Source organism: Acipenser ruthenus, chromosome 2 (assembly GCF_902713425.1).
Source record: "Acipenser ruthenus chromosome 2, fAciRut3.2 maternal haplotype, whole genome shotgun sequence".
Lineage (NCBI taxonomy): Eukaryota > Metazoa > Chordata > Actinopteri > Acipenseriformes > Acipenseridae > Acipenser > Acipenser ruthenus.
Window position 1 is genome coordinate 40,619,270 of NC_081190.1, and position 20,536 is coordinate 40,639,805.

Below are 20,536 nucleotides of genomic sequence, written 5' to 3' on the forward strand. Positions count from 1 at the left end.
TCCTTTCATAGATGTATTTGTAATTCACCAAAATATATAGTTACTGTATGCCAATTTATGTGTTTTGTACATATGTAAATAATTAGCAAGAAATATGAGGGAGGCTTTTTTTTAACACTATTAAATATCACTTTCCCCCAACCGAGCACTTTTATATATAGAATCCATAATGCATTGCTGGCATGTATGTACTGTATGTTCCTGATTTATTTCATGTTTTGAATTTGTACATCATCTGTTGCTTTACATTGAACGCAATTCAGTTTCTCTATTTCTGTACTTGGACATTGCCACTTTGTCCTGAAACCTGACAAAACTGAGCTGCACTTTTCACTCAAAGATCAATTCATCCAGGCCCTGCCTGAAATAGCAATTGACTTTAAAGAGATTATACTGATGTATAACCCACCAATCCGTGCCTTCCGCCAGGTACCTTGGCTGCTGCCCCATTGGCTGGGGAACATGCAGGTTGGGAGGGTAGTCATAGCCGGAGCGTAGCCTGTGTGGGTGAATGGGCACTCGATCCTGAATCCGCCTGCAAAGATCAAACAAAACAACAGTGGTATCTAGCATGCTCTTGTATGGTTAATTAGTGGTGGAGATTTGTAGCAAACCTTAATTGTACACATCAAAAAAACATTGATTGTGGTTTACCATGGTGAAAGATACACATTGTGAGATGCAGTGTATGCATATTGAAACATGGTAAAGTATAGACAAGCATCGTAAATCACGAGAAACTAAGTATGGTAAAACCCCACGGTGAAGCTGGGTAAACTATAAGCATGGCAAAAGCATGTTAAACTGCAAAATGACCAGGTAGATGTACCATGGTAAACTTTTAATAGGGGCTGCTCAGCCTCACTGTAGTTCTGATTTCCTGTTTAAAAGCAAATGAAGGGCATGCAAATCTTTTAAAGTTAACGTCTAAACTGTACCACCCTAAGCACATGCATTATTATAGGACCAGAGATGTACGTGATGTACAGATATAGATGGAAATTCCTCCAGTGGGTTGAGTTAAATGGCTCCACGTGTCTTATTCTTTACTGCCTAATGAGGATCTGATGGAAACTAAAAACCGTGTTTCCATGACATACAAATTCATATTCTCTATATACATGTTTCTCAACCTGTAGAAGGATTAAATAGTCTTCAGCTTCCATTATGAAACTGCATAAATGGTTGAATATCTGAAAAGTACACTATATATTATTTTGAGACTGTTTTAGGGTAACTTCAGCATTGTTGGTGAGGGTTCTCACCAGCTGTGTGTGTCAAACAGCAGGTCCTACCTGGGGTGTGGAAGGATCCTCCTGTGCTGTGCCTCCAGTAGCTGCTGCTGGATGAGGTATTGCTGGTGTAAGGCCTGAGGTAGGAAAGGGGGTCCCGGTACGTCTTGGAACTGCGGGGCTGTCAGGGGTGTCAGAGGCTGATGGAGCTGTGTGGCATGCTGGTGAGCAGACGGCAGGTGTGGGTTCATGCCTGGCTGGGTCTGCCCAGGGTGGGGGTGAGGGTGGGTGAACTCAGTCTGCATCTGAGGCTGGGGGCCGAGGTGGAAGTGCCGACAGGAGGTAGCATGGCTGTGCTGATGCCTGTTAAAATGGGCACCTGAAAAGGAACAGATGCAGTTTAGCTGTATTTGTGGTCATAAATATTACGGGCTGGGTTTTCCACAGTTGATAAAGGAGATTACTAATGAGCATGGGCAGTTTGGAGTAAATGTAGTCACTAACGTTATATTATAAAAACTGTAAATGTAATTTACTCAAAACTATCCTTGTGGCTCATTATCAAATCCAACTTTGGAAAACAATACCCTGTAATATGTCTGTAAATTTGTGTGTGTTGTTTGGGTTCTCAATTGGGTTTAGATTTATCTGAGTTGACAGGAATATAGCTTTGGTAAGCTTCAGTGGGTAATGTTGTCAATGTTTGTGTAAGATTTCTGCAAGTTCTTATGTGTGTGTGTGTGTGTGTGTGTATATATATACACAATATATATGTGGTATGGTGGAAGGTTCAAGAAGGTGTTATTTAGAAGTTTGTGATACAAAGTCACAGTTTTTGGGGCAGCTTTTCACAACTGTACCCTCTTTCTTACAGTCTGTTCTATATGATGTGCTTTGGAATTTCCTTGCAACATGAGACTAATCGTAGTTTCCTCACAGCTGCTGCTTAACCTAACCCTAATGCTTCTTCAGTAGATTGCCTGAAACGTTATCAACATTGGATACCCGAAGAGCCACTTTTCTTTCCCTGAGGCATAACTGTCCCTTTAGCAGTGGAACATGAGGGGTTAATTCAGAAATATTCACATACTTACAACTTGTTGGGAAGAGTTATTTTGTGTGTAGCAAATTACTAGTTCGTTGACCCTAGTTACTAAATGGTTAGGACATAATGTAGGCCAGTGGTTAAATATTTTCCAAAAGATTAGGGATGGCTTGACAAATATAATCACATTCAAAGCAATTATTATCTTTAAAATGAGCTCAACTAACCTTCCAGGTTTTCTTGGTTGGTTTTGTTAAACTCGTAGTCAGAAATGTAGTCACAGTATGAAGTGGTTTGATGGTTCAGGGACCTTTGTACATGAGACTGCCTGCTTTGCACTGATTGCTGATGCTTTTTATTGTTATGTAGATGTCCAGTTTCAAGGATCAGGCAGAGCGTGACTTGACAGAAATGCAAATTTAAAAAGGCAAATCATGTTTTCTGAAGTAGAAGAGAAAGATATTTGAATTGATGTCAGATGTAGGGTACTATAGTACATGTGTGTCTAGGTGGTTCCTGCAGACTGAGAAAGGTTAGGGCTTCATGAAAAAGCTTACGGTGCAGTTATCTGTAGCTTACCTGTGATGTGGAGGAACAGCAGTCTTCAGTCAATTAGAAATCCTTAGTAATTATGTAAAAACTAACAAATTATTTCCTATTGACTTTATTTTGATGGAATACAAATCAAACTAATTAAGATAGACTATACATGTTAATATTAATTAGTTTAACCCATAAGTAAAAGTATGTGTTATCTTTCAAAGTCTTTCAAGTAAGTGACTTAAGGTAGAGCTAAGGAGAGGTCATGCGTGTGTGAGGAATCATTACTGGTTTGCTAATTTGCATACATTTTGCGTCACGTTTTATATCATTTACGGCACTTCTGACAGCGCATGTGCATGAATATGTCAGCTCCCGGACTGAAAGGAAAGTTTACCAGTGCCAGCAGAGGATGTTGAAGTGATCATAACGAGCGATCATATCCTGTATATGCAAAAAAAGACACACTGGAAAAAAACACCGCTTACAGCAAGCAGTTCTCAGAAATCCTGTTACGATGTCAACACGAAATGTGCTGCCTGGAAGTGTAAAAAGTGGTCAAAAATGATGGCTGAATGGGCTAACACTGCTTCTAAAACACAGAGTAACTGTGAGGCACACAGACATTGAGAACATTTTTTAATTCCTAAAAACTGATTTCTTGTAGGAAATCGGTGTGCTGACTGACCCTTACTCACAAATGCTTTTAATTTTACTGTATATAATTTGTTATATCTTCATATTTTTCCAGAAAACAAGCCATTTTTTTACTTTGTTTCAAAGAACAGATGTATAGAAATGTTGAAATTGAAAGATCACCATATTCGTTTTTTTGTCTGTATGCCATACAAGACTAAAAATAGAGGACATGTATTATTTTTTGACAATTTTTCGTGTTTTTCTTGGATGTAGGCAAAAACAAATGAGGTACAACTTTCCAAAAGTCCACAAAACAAAATTCAATGTATAGTCATATTTTTCAGACCACAAATACTTGTTAAGAACACATATTTTAATATGCATTGGTCTTCTTAAATGCATTACCCTGAATTTTCACCCTGAACTTTTTTTGGTTCTACAATGCATATAAAATGACCCAATCTTAATGAATTGTTGGTAATTTACTTTAGACATTTTAAATAATGATTGGTGAGAAAATGGAAAAAAACTATCTGTTAATTATTTTTAAAGACTTTACTCAGCCCTACCTTAAATTGAAGTCATAGAACTGGACGCTTGATGTCATGTATCAATTCCCTTGACCAGTATGAATGGTACATATGGCCAAAGTTTTGCCTCACCCTATAGAATTAACTAATTTTGCTCCATAAAGTCAAATGAAACCTGCTGAATAATGTTACGTTAACATATTGAATTTCATACCATTTGATGCTTTCCATATACTTCATGAAAAACTGACAAATTTAAAACAAGACATTTTCAAATCTAATATGAAATACTGTACTACTATTATAGCTTCCGGTAGACTGTTGCAGTATCATTCTGTATTTTATTTGATTACTTGATGTTAAATAAAATATCTAAATTATGTTCACATATATATATATATATATATATATATATATATATATATATATATATATATATATATTAATCCTAAAATTGTAGGTGATGCATAGCTGTATAATTAAATCCCAAAAATGTTACAAGAATCGATATATTTATCATGAACAGGCAAAATATTTTATTGAACGACTTTAATGAATAAAACTCAGTTTGTTTTAATGCCGAGATGTGATTTGAGAGAACTTTAAAGAAATGTAGAAAAACAGTTTAACTGTTTTGTATGAAACATAGGAGTGTTTTCAAATTTATTTTTTCTTTCCAAACCTTGAATTGTTCTGACTTTTGTTTATTTTTCTATGTCAAATCTGATTTGTTTACCAAGCAAAAATCATGTAATGGATAGTGCATAGCCATTGTAAAAGAAATTCAGCAGCTTCTCAGATAGATCACGTTGGGCCTCTCCAATGTTTCTAATTCCTTTGTAGGCCTTTACTGTTAATAGACAAAGCTTTAACATTAATAATAATAAATAAATATATTTTTTATTTTTATATAGTGCCTTTCATAGTGGACCACCTTCACAAAGTGCTTTACAAGATATGAGACTAAATAACATCTAAATAAAACTAAAGAAACTAATTAGATGCTTCTTCAGTGTCTGAATGTTAATGCAGATGTTATGATGCAAGTACAACATACAACAAACTAACACATGCACACATTTACACACACTCAAAGCACTAAGGAGACCTAAACATGGTTCTGTTAAAATTAAAGAAGACCTTTCACATGCCCTATGTATGGTGTTTTTTTTTTTTTTTTTTGCCCTGGGAGCTCCCAAAAATAGACAGACAAAACAAAACAAAACATTTTCTTGGCATGTTCTGTCCAAAATGCCAATTCCCCTCCCTCTCCCCCTGAGGCAACCAGCAGCACAAGCTGGCAACTGGATGTCTCCACCGTTGAGGTCATGCATTACAGAAGCGCATTATGCTGCGAACTATAACACAGACCTATCAATCACAGGCAGTTTCAGTTTTTATACATTTTAATAATTATCCTTCTGGAAACCCAACTCCAATTCCACAAATTGTCACTTGTGGCAGGACGAAAGCCCTAAATGTAAATTGTGTACGATTGTGTCAGGAATATAGGGTTGGTAGGAAGGGGGTTAAAATGCTGTAATACATGTGAGAATGTGGCTGAAGCCCTAATTGAATGATTAATGGTTAATTAAGCTCCAGCATATTTAAGGAGGGGAAATGCTTTGTTTGGGGGTTGGTGTGTAGGTGAGTTTGGACCTGTGTGTCTACTGTGTTTGGAAGGCTGTAGTGAAGGTTAATACCCAGCCTACAGGCGCTAGTTGTATTGTTTTGTTTAACCCTTTTATTTTGGCCCTTGTGCCTGCTTATTTGTTCCTGTTTTTGGCTATCAAAAGTGTGCATACGTGCTAAAACTGCAGCTTTTCTTGTCTTGAGTCTCATTCCTGACACTATCTTGCTACTCCACTTTTATTTGATATTAAAGTGTATTTTTATGACATTCCCAGGCCCATTTCCATGGTTAAAATAATACAATAAAATGACCCAATTCAGATCAATGTTTAATCAATAAGCAATTAAAATATAATACACTACAAGCATACCTTTAAGGGAGGATGTGTCTAGTTTATTCTCTGCACAACCGAAGGAAACTCATTCTCTTATGTGCTTATTCAGCAGAACTCCACAAAAAGACCTACATCAAACAATCAATGTCTATTGCAGCAAAGTGCTTGCAGGAAATGAACAGATGCGCCCTCAGTGAACATTTGAGCACTTCAGCTGTTCCTGCCTTTTTAATTGACATGGGCCGGTGAGTTCTAGAGAAACACTTGAAAAGACTCTGTATTCATTTCTGTTTCAGAAATATCAGAAGCCAAGAGCACTTACTTGTTTCATGTATTGAATATAACTGATCCACAACACAACTATGTACCTTGCTTAGTTTTGGTACTGTATTAAAAATCAAGGTAAAATATATGCATTGTGTGCCTCCTTAATTAAGACAGGATACATGTTGGTATTAAAACAAAAATTCACAACGCCACCCATTTACTCGGAAGTGGGGACTTATGTGCTGCGTTATAGTTTTTTTTTCTTTTTTTTTTAAATATACGCAAGTCTTCAAGACTACTCTATTAGAGTAACTGCGAAGCGGTCTTTAAAAAAGGACCTGTGCTACCTAATGCAGGTTTTACAACCCTTGCATAGGTTTTTATACCACATTAAAATGAGACACCACTACACAGTAAAACCTGTCTAATCCTGCCCATGCAATCTGGCATTCTGTATCAGCATAATTCTGAGGTCCCAACCAAATCCATATTGAAGTAAATGGTGCAATACCCTCTCCACTGTGTTCTGGAATCTGGCATGAGCTGTAAGTCTTGTCTGTTTAAAATCAATGTAAATCTAACTGTGCAGTCTGCCAGCACGTCATACAATTTCTCTTTTCCAAGTTTATAATCAAGTATACCAAAATGTATTGTAGGAAAACAAACTTTTTTCACTTTCTGTTGCTCCTAAATGCATTTGATACCTTCATACATTCCTGGATCAGCAACAAACATAATGTAGCTTATAATAGTGAATAAAAAAAATACAGAAACATTACAACCTGCAGTGTCATTTTGCAAACTGTTTTAAATAAAAATCACATATTATATTTGACCCCTCACCCCCTACCAAAACAAATAAGCAAAATATCTACTTGCAATTACCTATTAGTGAGATGAGACGTAAAATTGAGGTCCTATTGGAAGTGACCCTGCAGTAGCAGCTGATGCATGGTTCCCCCCCTAGTCTCAGCAAGTCACTTTGGATAAAAACATCTGCTAAATCACCAATTAATAATAAAATATACCTAGCCTGTAGCCCTAACCACTACTCCACACTGCTAGCCTGTAGCCTACCCACAACAAAAGAGGGCTTGTATACATCTATATGCCCCTAATGTCTGGGGTTCCAGCCCCTTTTATTTCCATATGACAGGGCAGCATCACGGCCCAAGATGTTACCGGCAGGAATTAGAGACTCAGAGACAGAAGTTGCAGTTTAAAGTGCAAAGCGCACAAGCAAACAAAAAAATGCAAAGAAAAAGGCACAAGGGCCAAAACAAAAGGTTTACACTAAACAATTTCACCTTCACCTTCACCTTCACCTTCACCTTCACCTTCACCTTCACCTTCACCTTCACCTTCACCTTCACCTTCACCTTCACCCAACTCCCTCCAACAAACAAAGGAGGGCTTTCTGGCTCCTTTTATACATGTAGCCACTCCCCAATGAGCACCAATTACCTAACTGGGGAATGGCCACACCTGTGCTTGCTGGCAGGGACAGATTTAACCCCATCCCTGCCAACCTTACATTCCCACACACACTATTTACAGCAGCAGGGCTTCTGCCCTGCCATATTCAGTAAAGCAGTGGTGCACAACTCATGTCATGGAGGGCCGGTGTCCCTCTTGGTTTTTGTTCTAACCATACCCTAAATTAGTTAATTGGACCAATTAAGCTTCTAATAAGGTCCAGTGAAGTAATTTAGGGTGCAGTTGGATTAAAAACCTGCAGGGACACTGGCCCTCCAGGACCGAGTTGTGCACCACTGCAGTAAAGGTGGTTGTGAATCATGGAAATTATAACTCCAGTTCCCTCCCAAAAGGTAAAACATCCCTGTGTTATCACTCGTCCCATTTTGCAGTACTTTAAATTTCAGGAATTGTTTGATAGCCATGCAGGTTCTCAGAATGCAAATCTGCCTTAGCTTTAGATTTAATGTACCCCAACGTCTGTAAAATGGTCATGGTAAAAGGTTTACATTTACTAAAACTTTCATAATGGCAGTGTGTCAGGCCTGGTTGGTAGACCACACCTGTCATACAGTGATTTAAAATGGTTTTCAGGGAGGCACATTAAATACAAACAGCTCTATGGGGACACCCATGAATGGGCATTGCATATGGTGACGCCACCTGCAACTAGCTGGCAGGCAAGGCTGGACTGACAGATATGGTGTTCCAGAACTGTGCCAAGTAATCCAATTGTCTTTAAATGAGCCTCCACTGTTCCACGAAGCAAACATGAGAAGTCATAATGAAGGAAACAGAATGAAGGTTTCCTTCTTTGTCAATAACTCAAGTTTCAGGCACTTTGAAATCCCAAACCAGGTAAAAAAAAAAATTGAGGCACATTGTGAAATTTAATCATCCCGCACTTTTCTTGTCAACAGCTGCTTTTTCATGGAAGTGACAGCGAGCAATTACTTTGTACCTGCTCTGTGTTTTCATCTAATCTAGCAATATGTTGATCGACATGATGTATTATTCTAAAATACTAACGGTTAGATACATGGGCGCGTTGTATATTTCCATGGGTGATGTGTAAAACTAACAGTGATGTTATAAGCAGGGCCCTGCATTTTTCACAGCTTGTTTTTTAACCTGTTAATTTAGTCCTACAGCCCCCAAAAGTCCTATAGCTTCCACAGTAAGCCACATAATGAGCAATCATTAAACAGTCATCTCATTATGTTACTTTAACCATTTTAATTGTACATATTATCAGATTAACCATTACTAGAGTACGTATTATCAGATTAATAAACAGAACGCTGTAGATGGCTACTGACATTTATTTAACTGTTACATCCCTGTGAATATGTATAACAGCATTTTAAAGCAAGTTTTTTTCAATATTATTTCAGAAGTGTAAATATATTATCTATAGGTTTGAATTTACCGTACACATTTACACAAATCATTTTGTAAAAAAATTAAATACATTTTCTAGATTCTGGATCTCACTGGGCAGAAATATATACTTTGTTTTTTAAATAGATTTCCCGTTTCTTAGCAGAGATCCCTGAACAGTATAGATATTATAACTATTTATTGGAATCTGGGCATTTCATAGATTCTGTAACATGTTCATAAGAAGCCCATAAGTGTTACTTATGTTTGCATGAAAGACCAAAAAAAATGCATTCTCAGTTCTTGCGCATTATATTTTGCTATTAAACTTAAGCATGGTCAGTTGGTTAACCAGGTGTAGTGTTTGAAATGAATTGCAATACGATGGGTGTTTTCCTATTGTCAAACAGTGGTATATTTACCATTATACATTAAAACAATTCACGACGAACAAGACAAACAAGACAAAATGAGAAGTCCACCGCAGTCCAAGTTGCAGAAGTAAAAAAAATGTACACGACCCAATGTATTGCATATGATAAATATTGTTATTTTATTTTCTCAATGGTGGAAAAATACGATAAATTATATTAAAAACGATGTAAAAGACTGGAAAATATGATAAATTCAATGCAAAAGACCGAAAACAGCATAATGTACCAGATTTGAATGGGCGCTTCCCTGCTTTCTTAGCGGAAGTTGTTTAGGCATGTGCGAGCAAGCGCAGTGCGCCGAGTACCACTTTTTACTGCGTACCTGAAAATAACACTACGTCGGTCTTCTTTCATGGATGGACATTATTCTGTGAAAATGTGTCCATATGAACAAACACTTTTTTCAGCATCCATAGAATTGGTAACAATTGACAAATATATTTTAGCCTTTCTTGCTAAATTGGGAAATAGTTCTGCATTTCTTCAGAATCTGGTCAAAAAAATTCATTTTCTTTTCCATATAGTTCACACAGGTCAAGTTTTGGTACGTATACCACAATATTTGTGCGTTTTTCCTGAGGGATATCAGAGAATGTCCGTTAGGTAAACTGTTCCCCACTACTACCACTAGTTTGAATGATAGTGACTCGGACACAGACTCGGACTCGAGGTCTACAAGTCTGATAAATATACAATCTTAATATTCCAGTCACAAGCAACAAAGCAGAAAAATGTAGTGGATCATAAAATGAAGCTGCTGTGCTCTGCTCTGTTAATAATGGATTTATCAGATGCAAATGTAATGCATCGCTCTCCCTGGTAGAGTTTCATTCTAAATATTTTATAAGTCTACATTCATTTCTATGACAAGGATGGCTTTATATTGGTTATATTTTATAATAAAGTCCTAGTAAACTAATGGTATCCTATCATAACTATCATGTTTATTATTATTATTAGTAGTAGTAGTAGTAGTATTTGTTAATTTAGGTGTAATTTTTATTTTATTTTAGAGTTTAATGTCATCTGCATCTTTTTTTTTATGTCTTCTCTCCAGTATTTGGGGATTTAGCCCTGAGACAGGCAAGTGAGGATTCAGACATCTTATCATCACACAATCTGTGGCGTATTGAAGAGTGACTTACTAAAGAAGGTCTGGTGATTAACCACACATAAGCTACTGTGTTTTCATAAACTGTTTCCTAAAGCCACGTTCCTTATGCAATAATGATCATCCTTCAGATGACTCTCAGTGATATATGGGTCATCTTCTCAGAGGCACATCAGCTTTTTTGTAATGGGTAGCTAACTTGCATGTACCAAATAAACTAAATTGTAAAACAGAGAAATTACATCCCTCAGTTTATTCATCCCCCATCAAGCTAAGTACCGAATTCTGGCTGTTGGAATCTAATTCATCGTTTTCCTCATTTCCTGGATAAAGATAAAAGACTCATCTGAGCTGACACTGGGTCAAAAATCATTAGCTAACAGTATTCACCTGTAACTGAAGGGAAATAAATGAGCAGGAGATGGTGTACTACAAGCCCCCTTCCCCCTCTCTTCCCATCACAGAATTCCACACACACCATTGCTTCTACCTGACCTCATCGGTCAGTGGTGCTCAACCAGCCAGCTGAAATACTATTGGGTGGACACATCTCTTCTTATGAACTTCTGAGCGGACTTTCCTATGATATGGTTGGTAAGCAAGGCCAAAAAATGTTTTTTTAGCCTTGACCTAATCACAACAGGCCTCTGAAATTCTATACAGATTATACAGTACTGTATATTACCCCAAAATGTCAACCTTTCAGGTTGCTTAATGTGTTTAATCCTCACACAAACACACTGCCTACTGTTAATCGCACATTAAAAACTACAAATCCCATACCCTGCCAATTTAACTGCTTTATCAGTGCGATGGCTCCTCGTTTCCAGACAGTTTGAAAACTTGTCAAACCAAGAGGAAGGAAATAACCAATTATTTTCATGTGATTTGAGAGGTTTCAAAAGAAAACCACGACGAACAAAATTCAAATATGTCGGCGTCTTTACAACAAATGAGCAATGAAGTTATGTTGTTAGTTACAGCATGTTCACAGTTGTAAGTAGCAAATGAACATATAAGTTCAACCAACAGTGGCTAAAAGATTTCTCTGGCTTAAGTCTGACAATGTTAAAAAAATAAAATATATATCCTTGTTTTACACATTTTGTCAGGACGCAGGGGAACTGATGGCAGGCAAGACTGCTTTTTTAACAGGGAACCAGAATTTCAAACATGAAAATATTTTAAACACTGCGCTTCAAAATGGCACGCAATGTGCGGAAAGGCAGACCATCCCACTACCATAAACAGGCAAGTAGCACATTCTGAGGAAGATGCTACCAGGCAGTTAAAAATCTAAGTTGGAAAAAAAGTTGTCCATTATAATTTTGTTGATGCAAAAGTATTGAACTGCACAAGTGTTATGTAAGAACGGAAGGGGGAAAAAAAGGATTTGTAGATATTCAACAATAAATTTGAGCAAAAATGTATTTTTTTTGTGTGCCCCTAAATTTTTCAGTGCGTGCCTACATGTTTTAACTTAGGCTCACATGTGCCTAAAAAAAGTTAGCATAGAGCTCTCAAGACTGCTAGTAATTTTCTGTTTTATAACTACCTATACTAAATATTAAAAAATACTTTGATTGCACATTTGTTAAGATTTGTTGTTGTTTTGTAATGTTATGGCTATCAAACGTACTGGACACAATTATAAATGCTGCTGATAATTGTTGGTCATAGTTTACTGGTGGATCGCGGAGCCCGTTGAGATCCACCAAAATGGATCGCAGTGTTAGGGGTATTGGCTACCACTGAGCTACAGTATTACTTACATCTCCCTCCAACTTTAAGATCTTCAAAGCGGCTCTCACTTCTTAAGTATTTTGTTGTTTTCTGTATTTAGTATTTCAGTATAGGTGGTGCACGATCTTACATAAAAACACTCAAACAAACACATTTGTTATTGTGGCCTCTATTTCAATCCTAATAATGCTAGTAAGCAAGCATTGTAAATATTGTGCTTGCAATTGGATTACAGTGAAGCCTTCTGTACTTGTGGATAAACAAGAGAAGATTTTGAAACACTGAACCAACTACATTTAGTTTAAATTGCAAATAGTTAGAAGTGAAGGTGACCCACTCCCTTGTAAACCTCCAGAGAGAAAGGTGTATATATTCTCACATGCAAATAGATATCCCTTTGAACCACTGACATATGTATATCATCATTTAAAAAACAATAATAATTTCTTTATAAATTCAATACTGAATGGTAGTTAGGAGTTAGGAGGAGAAAGATATTGTGCACAGCGCAGGAGACAATAACTAACATGTGATTTATTTTGTATTATATGAATCTGTAATATAAACCTGGTAGCTACAAGGCAGGCCTCTGATATAGAACAGGTGTGATTTCCAAAGCTGTGGATGTCACCTAGGAAACCCTTTTTGTCAGATCTAGCATGCGAGCACATTGGCTCAATAGCTGGTCATTAGTTCATTCAATATTTTATGTCCCATTTGTGGGAGACGGTTCTGTAGAAATTCCTTATTTGCTGTTTGTTTCCTGGTTTTTATATATCCTCTTCACTATCTCCTAGTTTCAACATTTTATCTCAGTATTTTCTATTACAAATTAACCTTGAAGTCTTGTCTTTCTCAATGAGAATTATCAGATGTCCTCAGCCTTTAATCGATAGTTATATACTTACACTGTACTGTACCAGAAGCAGTAATATAAATACACTTCTTTAAAATCCCCCCTGAATGGGCTACAGGGTTTCCTTATTTGTTTGCCAACTTTTATTCAACCTATACAGATTTCCTTATTACTTCAATGTTCAATATTTAAGTACAAATACATTTTAAAATAAAAAGCAATTATTTTGTCACGCTACCATTATGGCCTGTTAAGTAGCATCGAGGTAACTCAGCTGTTATTTCTCCACCTAGTTTAGAAAGGTTTTGCAAAGTCGTGGTGCAAAGCAATTGTCAATTTTATTTTTCACAGCCCAGATTCTTGCATAAGACAAGCAATGATCAAATCCAGTTTATAAGGAAGAGGCAGCTCATTGCAGAGCACAGAACACCAAACCCCATCCGACCCTCTGATCTTGGGCACATTCACTACAATGTACTAACATGGTAGAGGACAGAAGCTACAGTCAGGAGATAAAAATGGATACTAAAAAAGATAATATCTTAAATCTAATTTCCAGTTACAAATATAATTGGGAGTTTGCTTGTCAGATTTATATACTGTATATTTTACACTGAATATCCAGTAAATAGTTGTATATTCTAATAACTTGACCCCCAAATTGCTCTAGCTATTTTAAAAACGAATTATAAACACAATAGAAGACCCGGCTTACCTTGCTAAATCCCTGATGTTCTGTTTCAAGTTTCCCTCTTTTTGTTAGGTGTAAAGTCCCTGAAAGGTGTTTATGTAAGGTTTAGATTTTATTGGCCTAGTCTTTAAGGAAAAAGCATATAGAAAGAGAAGTATGTGCCTTAATGTTTATAAATAATAATTTTTCACACATTTCAGACATCTTAAACGCATAAGAAAATGGGATAATGTCTTTGCTAATTATAGTTTTATCATCCTTCGTAACATTTTATAGTCTTATGATTTCTAATTAACTAAAATATTTAATTTACTACACCCAGACAGTGTTTTGTGTAGTACGGAAAAATACCCCTGTTACCAAGGTAATAAAAAAGGACATAATGAGTAAGAGTGTCTGAGAGACATTGTGTCTATTTTTCCCTTAAGGCCTGAAAAAAAACATTTGCTTGTTTCATCATAATATCCATACACATACATGTTTATTTTTTAAATAATACACTAGACATATCTCTGTAGGATTGATAACCCCATTCTTGCTATATCAAACTGCATTACAGGGAAACCAGTGGGTCCTTCTAATGAAAGCTCTGCAAGTTCCTGTGGATTTTCAGTGCATAAAAATGGTATCTGACATACGCACGACTCTGGAGGTCTGTGACAGAGAGCGAATGAATCCGAGTCAACAATCTCCCTCCCAATCTGTGAAGGCACTGTTTAATCGGAGCAGAGCGCCCCGTAACGGATGGTTTGGCGGTTCATTCCAGGATCAGTCGGAAGCCGGCCATCCAGGAAGGGGGCAGGGCCACGACACCAGAAGTCATAGCCTTAATGCGGTAGGCGATGTGTCAGTCACGTATTGGAGGAGACGTGATTGGCCGCGCCACAGAAATACGGCGTGACGGAGGGTATTTAGGGGAAGTGGCCCCAGCAACCTGTTCCTTTTGATGTGGTTACCTCTAGGACCGAGAAAGGAAGTGATCAATTTGTGAATCGTGAGTGTTTAGTGTTTTGTTTGTTGCTAACTGTCTGTGCTTGTCATTATAGAAGGCTAACCTCTGGGAGCTGTAGCTAAATCGCCAGTAATTAAACCTGGACTCCACTACACCATTGTGCACGTATAAACCTGTAAATCACCACTTTCACAAAGAGCACTCACTCTGGACTTGTGACCGTGTTGTGTTTGTGTGGGTCTTGTTTAGTGTATTATTATTTCGGGACTGAACCCCGTGGTCTACCTGAGCGATACACATTGTTGTGTAGAGCCAGGTATTATATTTGTCTGCAAATAAAGAGCTGCTTTTTCACCGTGAACTGTCTTGTGTCTATCATTGAGCACCGCATCTCCACTGCACCTGTGCACTACAAACCACTTTGCCACAAGGTCTAAGAAATGTATTGTACAGTCTTGTCCCCTTTATGAATCAAGAACATCATACTCTGCAGCAACTAAGACATAAAACTCTTTAACAATTTATCAACAATCTTGTACTTTGTAACAGCTCTGTAACAGACAATTAACCCAAAAGTATGCCAGTTTAAATACATTGTATCTATAATATTAATGTGTATGTCAACAAGAGACAAGTGTAGTTTATAACAGCATCTACTGTATTTTTCAGTCAATGCAATTCATTTAGTAATACAATAATAATAATAATAATAATAATAAAATTATTATCCTCTAATAAATGTGATCAGGACTTTAAATAGTTTGAATTCAAAGCTTTCTGGGAGATTGACATGCTTGTGTTCTTTAAGGATATAAAAATATGTTTAAGAACCTCTGTATTACAATTACCAATTTTTTTTTTTAGGTGCTGATCACATTTAATCTAATATTGTTATCTGGCAAACAAGCCTTCTATTGCATTGATACCAGAGAGTAATTGACAGATCAATGTCATTGGTGTAAAGTCCTTGCAACAAATGACTCAATGAGTAATATTCTTTATACCTAACATAGTATAACAAAAGGTTATAATAATTCACATTAAACCTTCATCTAATCTAAACCCAAATCTAACTGAATTTAGAAAAGTATAAACAATTAGCATAACCTCGATTTAGAATTAATTTAATGGTTTTGGAAGGCTTGAAAAAAACAAAACAGATTTGAATAGTCTCTCTGTGAAAAGCACACGTTATTTTTACAATGTACAGTATCAGCAGAAAATACACACTTGGGTCTAGGAAACGACTATCGATAAGGCACGTCTGTCATGACAACCCCCATTTACTTAGATAAAAGAGATTCCTACAATAGAAATACAGAGATGCAAATATAAACTGACTCATCTTGTGATGGGGAAAAAAGCAAGGATATAATCTATTATCACCGCAGGGTAAGACAATAAATGAAAGCCAGCAAGAAGCACACTGAAGGTTAGAAAAATACTATATTCTTTATTGAAAGATTAGTATATGTGAAACTGTGTAATAATAATAATAGTAATAATAATAATAATAATAAGTCCATGCAGACGATAAAGGCAATGCCCACCATGCTCAGTACAGGGTTAACAAAACAAAAAGCAGCATCCAATGATCTGGTGTGTATATGCTACAGCACATTACAGTACAGCAGGGTACATGTTTTCTACAGAAAGATTACATTGGAATCAACTATTCAATGTAAAAACAAGACCATGCATTAAATTCTAATACAAGAACAAAAGGTAAAGAACCACAACCAAAGAATTTAAAAGACATTATTGAATCTAAGAAAGAGGATTTCTATAGCAGTGCAGGATACAATCACCCCTGTGAAATGGATAGCATTTTGCAGTGTGTTGGCAATGGCATTGTAAGCATGCCAAAAAAAAAAAAAAATGACAATCCAGTTAAATATCTAAATATGTTTTACAATTTACATTTCAAATTTCGAAATCTATAAATCCATTTTGTTTTTAAGTTTTCTTCATTGAAAATGAATGGAAGAATTTGCAAAAAAAACTAAACAATTACCGTAAAGGGCAGGTGCAGTATACCATTGCAATTAAATATATTTAGAAAAGCAAGCTTGCTTAACTTTGACTGTTAATGTTGACTGGTTTATTACTTCAATACAACATAGGGATAATGTTTATGCAATGCCCAGTAATTATACACTACGGGGTATTTATCTGCATAGTAACATATACTATGGTCAAACGTTTTGTATCACTCTTTAGAATGAACTAATTTTGCTTCATAAAGTTGAATAAAACCTACTGAATAATGTTACGTTAACATATTGAATTATATACCGTAGTTTTCCATATACTTAACGAAAAACTGAATTTAAAAATGTGACATTTAGAAATCTATCATGAAATATACTACTATTATGACTTCCGGTAGACTTTTGCGATACCATTTAGGTTCTTTGTCTACATAATGTAAATAAAATATCTAAATTATGTTCATATAGTTTTGATTTTTTTTCTCAATCCTAAAATTCTAGGTGATGCAAAAATTTTGGCCATAGCTGTAGTATTGGTAACGCTTTCTTAAAAGCATTTGCCAAAAAAGTCAACAGTATCAATAAATATATATATTGTAATACAATGCACCTTCAAAGATATATATTTAAAAAACGTAAGTCTGTAATAAATCTGGTGTATTCAATGAAGCTTTGGTATAATCGTTTCAATGCAGAATGCATCCAATTGACAGGAATTTACAGCGTAATGTAGTCTAATACCAAGACTGGATGGGGGGTACACAATGACATTTGGTTTAACATCTACAGCAATTCTACAATGGGTTATTTACTATACAATAATTCGACAGAAAAAAGACACAGTAAAGGTTTTCTACAGATAGAAGGTGTTATTCTTAGTCACTGTTTAACAGAAGGATTTATGAGTGAGTTTTCGTTTTTAATGCCAATGTCTTCTTCGGATGGAAAGAGAAAATGAGGAAGAAGGGAGTCACAATACAGCTAAATGCAGAGTACAGGCAGAGGCCACACCACACAGCAGCAGATGACCATTCGCTACACAATGAAGGGGGAAAAACAAAGATCTGATAAATGCAAATGTAAAGCCAGCCCCGATACTATGAAATAAGAAAAACAAAGAAATAAAAAAAACACACAATTAAATCATTGCTGCTGATTGTTTAAATAAAGCACGACATTATTATTACATAATCAGCACACTTACTGCATATTAAGAAGGCTAGTCTGTTAATTGACATGCTCTAAAAATAAAAACCCTGGGTATTTACCATCCTTAACTGCAATTACGTAACATCGCTTATTAATAATAATAATAATAATAATAATAATAATAATAATAATAATAATAATAATAATAATAATAAATTGATTTCTGCATTCTGCGTGTTCGACGCTAAACTACGTCCTTGCTCGATGAACATCAAACACACAAAGACCTTTTTTTTTTGTTTGTTTTCTGCGAAACGACCACAGAACATAAGGGGGGACATCTGCGGATATATTTTGGTTCCGTTTTTAAACAACAACCAGTGCAATATTGGATTGATAGCATACTGTTCACAAAATAAACCAAATACAAGTTGTAATAATATCTGAATCATCAAGCGATCTAGTCTACTTGCCACTACAGAGTCGAAGGGTATATAAATAATCCAACAGCAGTGTCTGTCACTGCTAAACGAAACGTCTATGGAATATAACACCACAACGAACAAGGAAAATATCAAGTCTTGTGTATAGCCTTTATACACGCTGTTTTTAGTGATTCGATTTATAACAATTTGACAATAAACAGAACGTTAGGCGTTTCTATGTTAAGATACACTATAGCCTAACCTGGGAGAATTAAGTCTACATTATATGACGACGAGTTTACTGTAACCCCTTCTAAATAACAAAGCAAGACAAAACACATATATAGAAATGTTAAATTAAAAAAAAGCATAAACAATACCTCTGTTTCTTACAGAGCCAAAAACAGGAAGAACCAGATATCCAACATGCACTAAAACCATCCTGGGAACCTTTGTCAGCGCTGCAGTCTGTGTAACAGATGGCCCATGGAAATGGTCCCTTCCGATCCCTTATACATTCAAATGTGGAGCAGATCCTGCAGCTGCCTTGCACACAAAGGCAGGCTGAACCAATCACAGGGCACCCGAGCTAAGACCTTGCTTCCTGTGGCACCCGCGGCAGCCAATCCGATATGGGGATGATTTTATTGTGCTTGGGTTCTCTTTGTATAGCCATGGCATCTATAATAAATCACACGCATGTACTGGTAAAATTCTGGCTGTATGTAAATCGAGATTCACGTCTGCATTTGGTTGCATTGTGCCTTTATCGTTGTTATTCAACAAAATTGTCAACTAGCCTTTACAGCAAATTGTATTATTATTATTATTATTATTATTATTATTATTATTATTATTATTATTATTATTATTAAAAAATAATATAATAAATAACAATAAACAATGACCTCAAATGTAGTAAAATTCATGCAGACCCTATTGATAATTAGAGGTGCTGATTTATAAATGTTGGTAAATGTGATGTATGCATTAGGATTGGTTTTCAAAACGACTCCAGATGTTATGATTGTTGAATTACAATAATTCCTATTGTTACACTGCTGACTGGAATTAGCGCAATTTAAGGAGAATTGGTTTTATTTACGTCAGATTCCTACATTTTCCAGTGAAGTAGTACAGCGCGAATACTATTGCAGTATTTTGGATGTTGCAGCTGTGAAATGCACCCAGTAAAATTGAATAATAATTTATCTAAATGCCCCTGTGTGAAAATACTATGTATACTGGATTCTGAAGGTTACAGTAGTGTATGGGGAGTAACACATTACTGTAATCTGATTAAATTTTGGAGTAACTAATGGTTCCCTTTTCAGACTGGTAACTAAATGTGGTAACACACTACATTGTATGTAGAAAAATAGCAGTTATTTTTAAAAAGGACTATTGCTAATGCATAACACAGAAATTAGAAAGCACTTAAACAGTGTAGGTGAAACCTTACATGTCACATGAACATACTTTTTCTACCATCTTGCTTGAAAATGGCATTAGAGGAGGGAAAGAGTGGGTTGCACAAATAATATTTCAGGCTGCAGAGCGACCAACTGATACAAAATATCTCTGTAAAATGTGACCTGTGCCTAAGAAGTAACTATTTGTAACTAACAAAGTACATTTTTTTTTTCAAAGTAATAACTTACTGTTGCTAGTAACAATTTTGTTAAAGTAACTTGTAATTGTAAAAAACTTCCCCAACACTGAGTATATAATAGTATAATATACTGTAACTAGTATAACTACTGTATTGTAACTACAATGTGAAAGGCTATGATGGATAATCCAATAGCAGTGTCTCACTGTATCTTTAGTTCATTAAATCATTAGCTTTACTTTATAGCTGTAAATGAAGTAAACATAAGTAGATATAAATGCACAGTACCTTTACGGTCACTTTCAGTTCATGTAAATGACAGCTGCGCCTTGAATGAACTATCATGGGTCAGATTTTCAAAGCATTTACTCCAGTCTTGGAAACGAGAAAAAAACACCTGTTCATTTTTTAAACCTAGAATGAGACAACTGTGTAGGTCTCTTACACTCTCCCACTTTGTTCATTTCTAATTTTGTTACATTAACATGGGTTTCTA

At 35.9% G+C, this 20,536-nt stretch overlaps 1 protein-coding gene across 2 annotated transcripts in view; it reads right to left on the reverse strand.

Moving 5' to 3' along the window:
* Nucleotides 1–18,974, reverse strand: part of LOC117408668 (E3 ubiquitin-protein ligase ARK2C-like) — a 30,053-nt gene extending 11,079 nt beyond the window's left edge. Inside the window, exons 1-3 of one of the 2 annotated variants that reach the window (XM_034905198.2) lie at nucleotides 18,809–18,974; nucleotides 1,296–1,611; nucleotides 410–535 (exon numbers count right to left, since the gene is read on the reverse strand). In XM_034905198.2, the coding sequence (XP_034761089.1) occupies nucleotides 410–535; nucleotides 1,296–1,611; nucleotides 18,809–18,869 (503 nt within the window). In that variant the 5' untranslated portion in view covers nucleotides 18,870–18,974. The remainder of the gene's footprint in view (nucleotides 1–409; nucleotides 536–1,295; nucleotides 1,612–18,808) is intronic. The other variant, XM_034013865.3, reaches the window with a different exon arrangement.
* Between the last annotated feature and the right edge of the window lie 1,562 nt (nucleotides 18,975–20,536).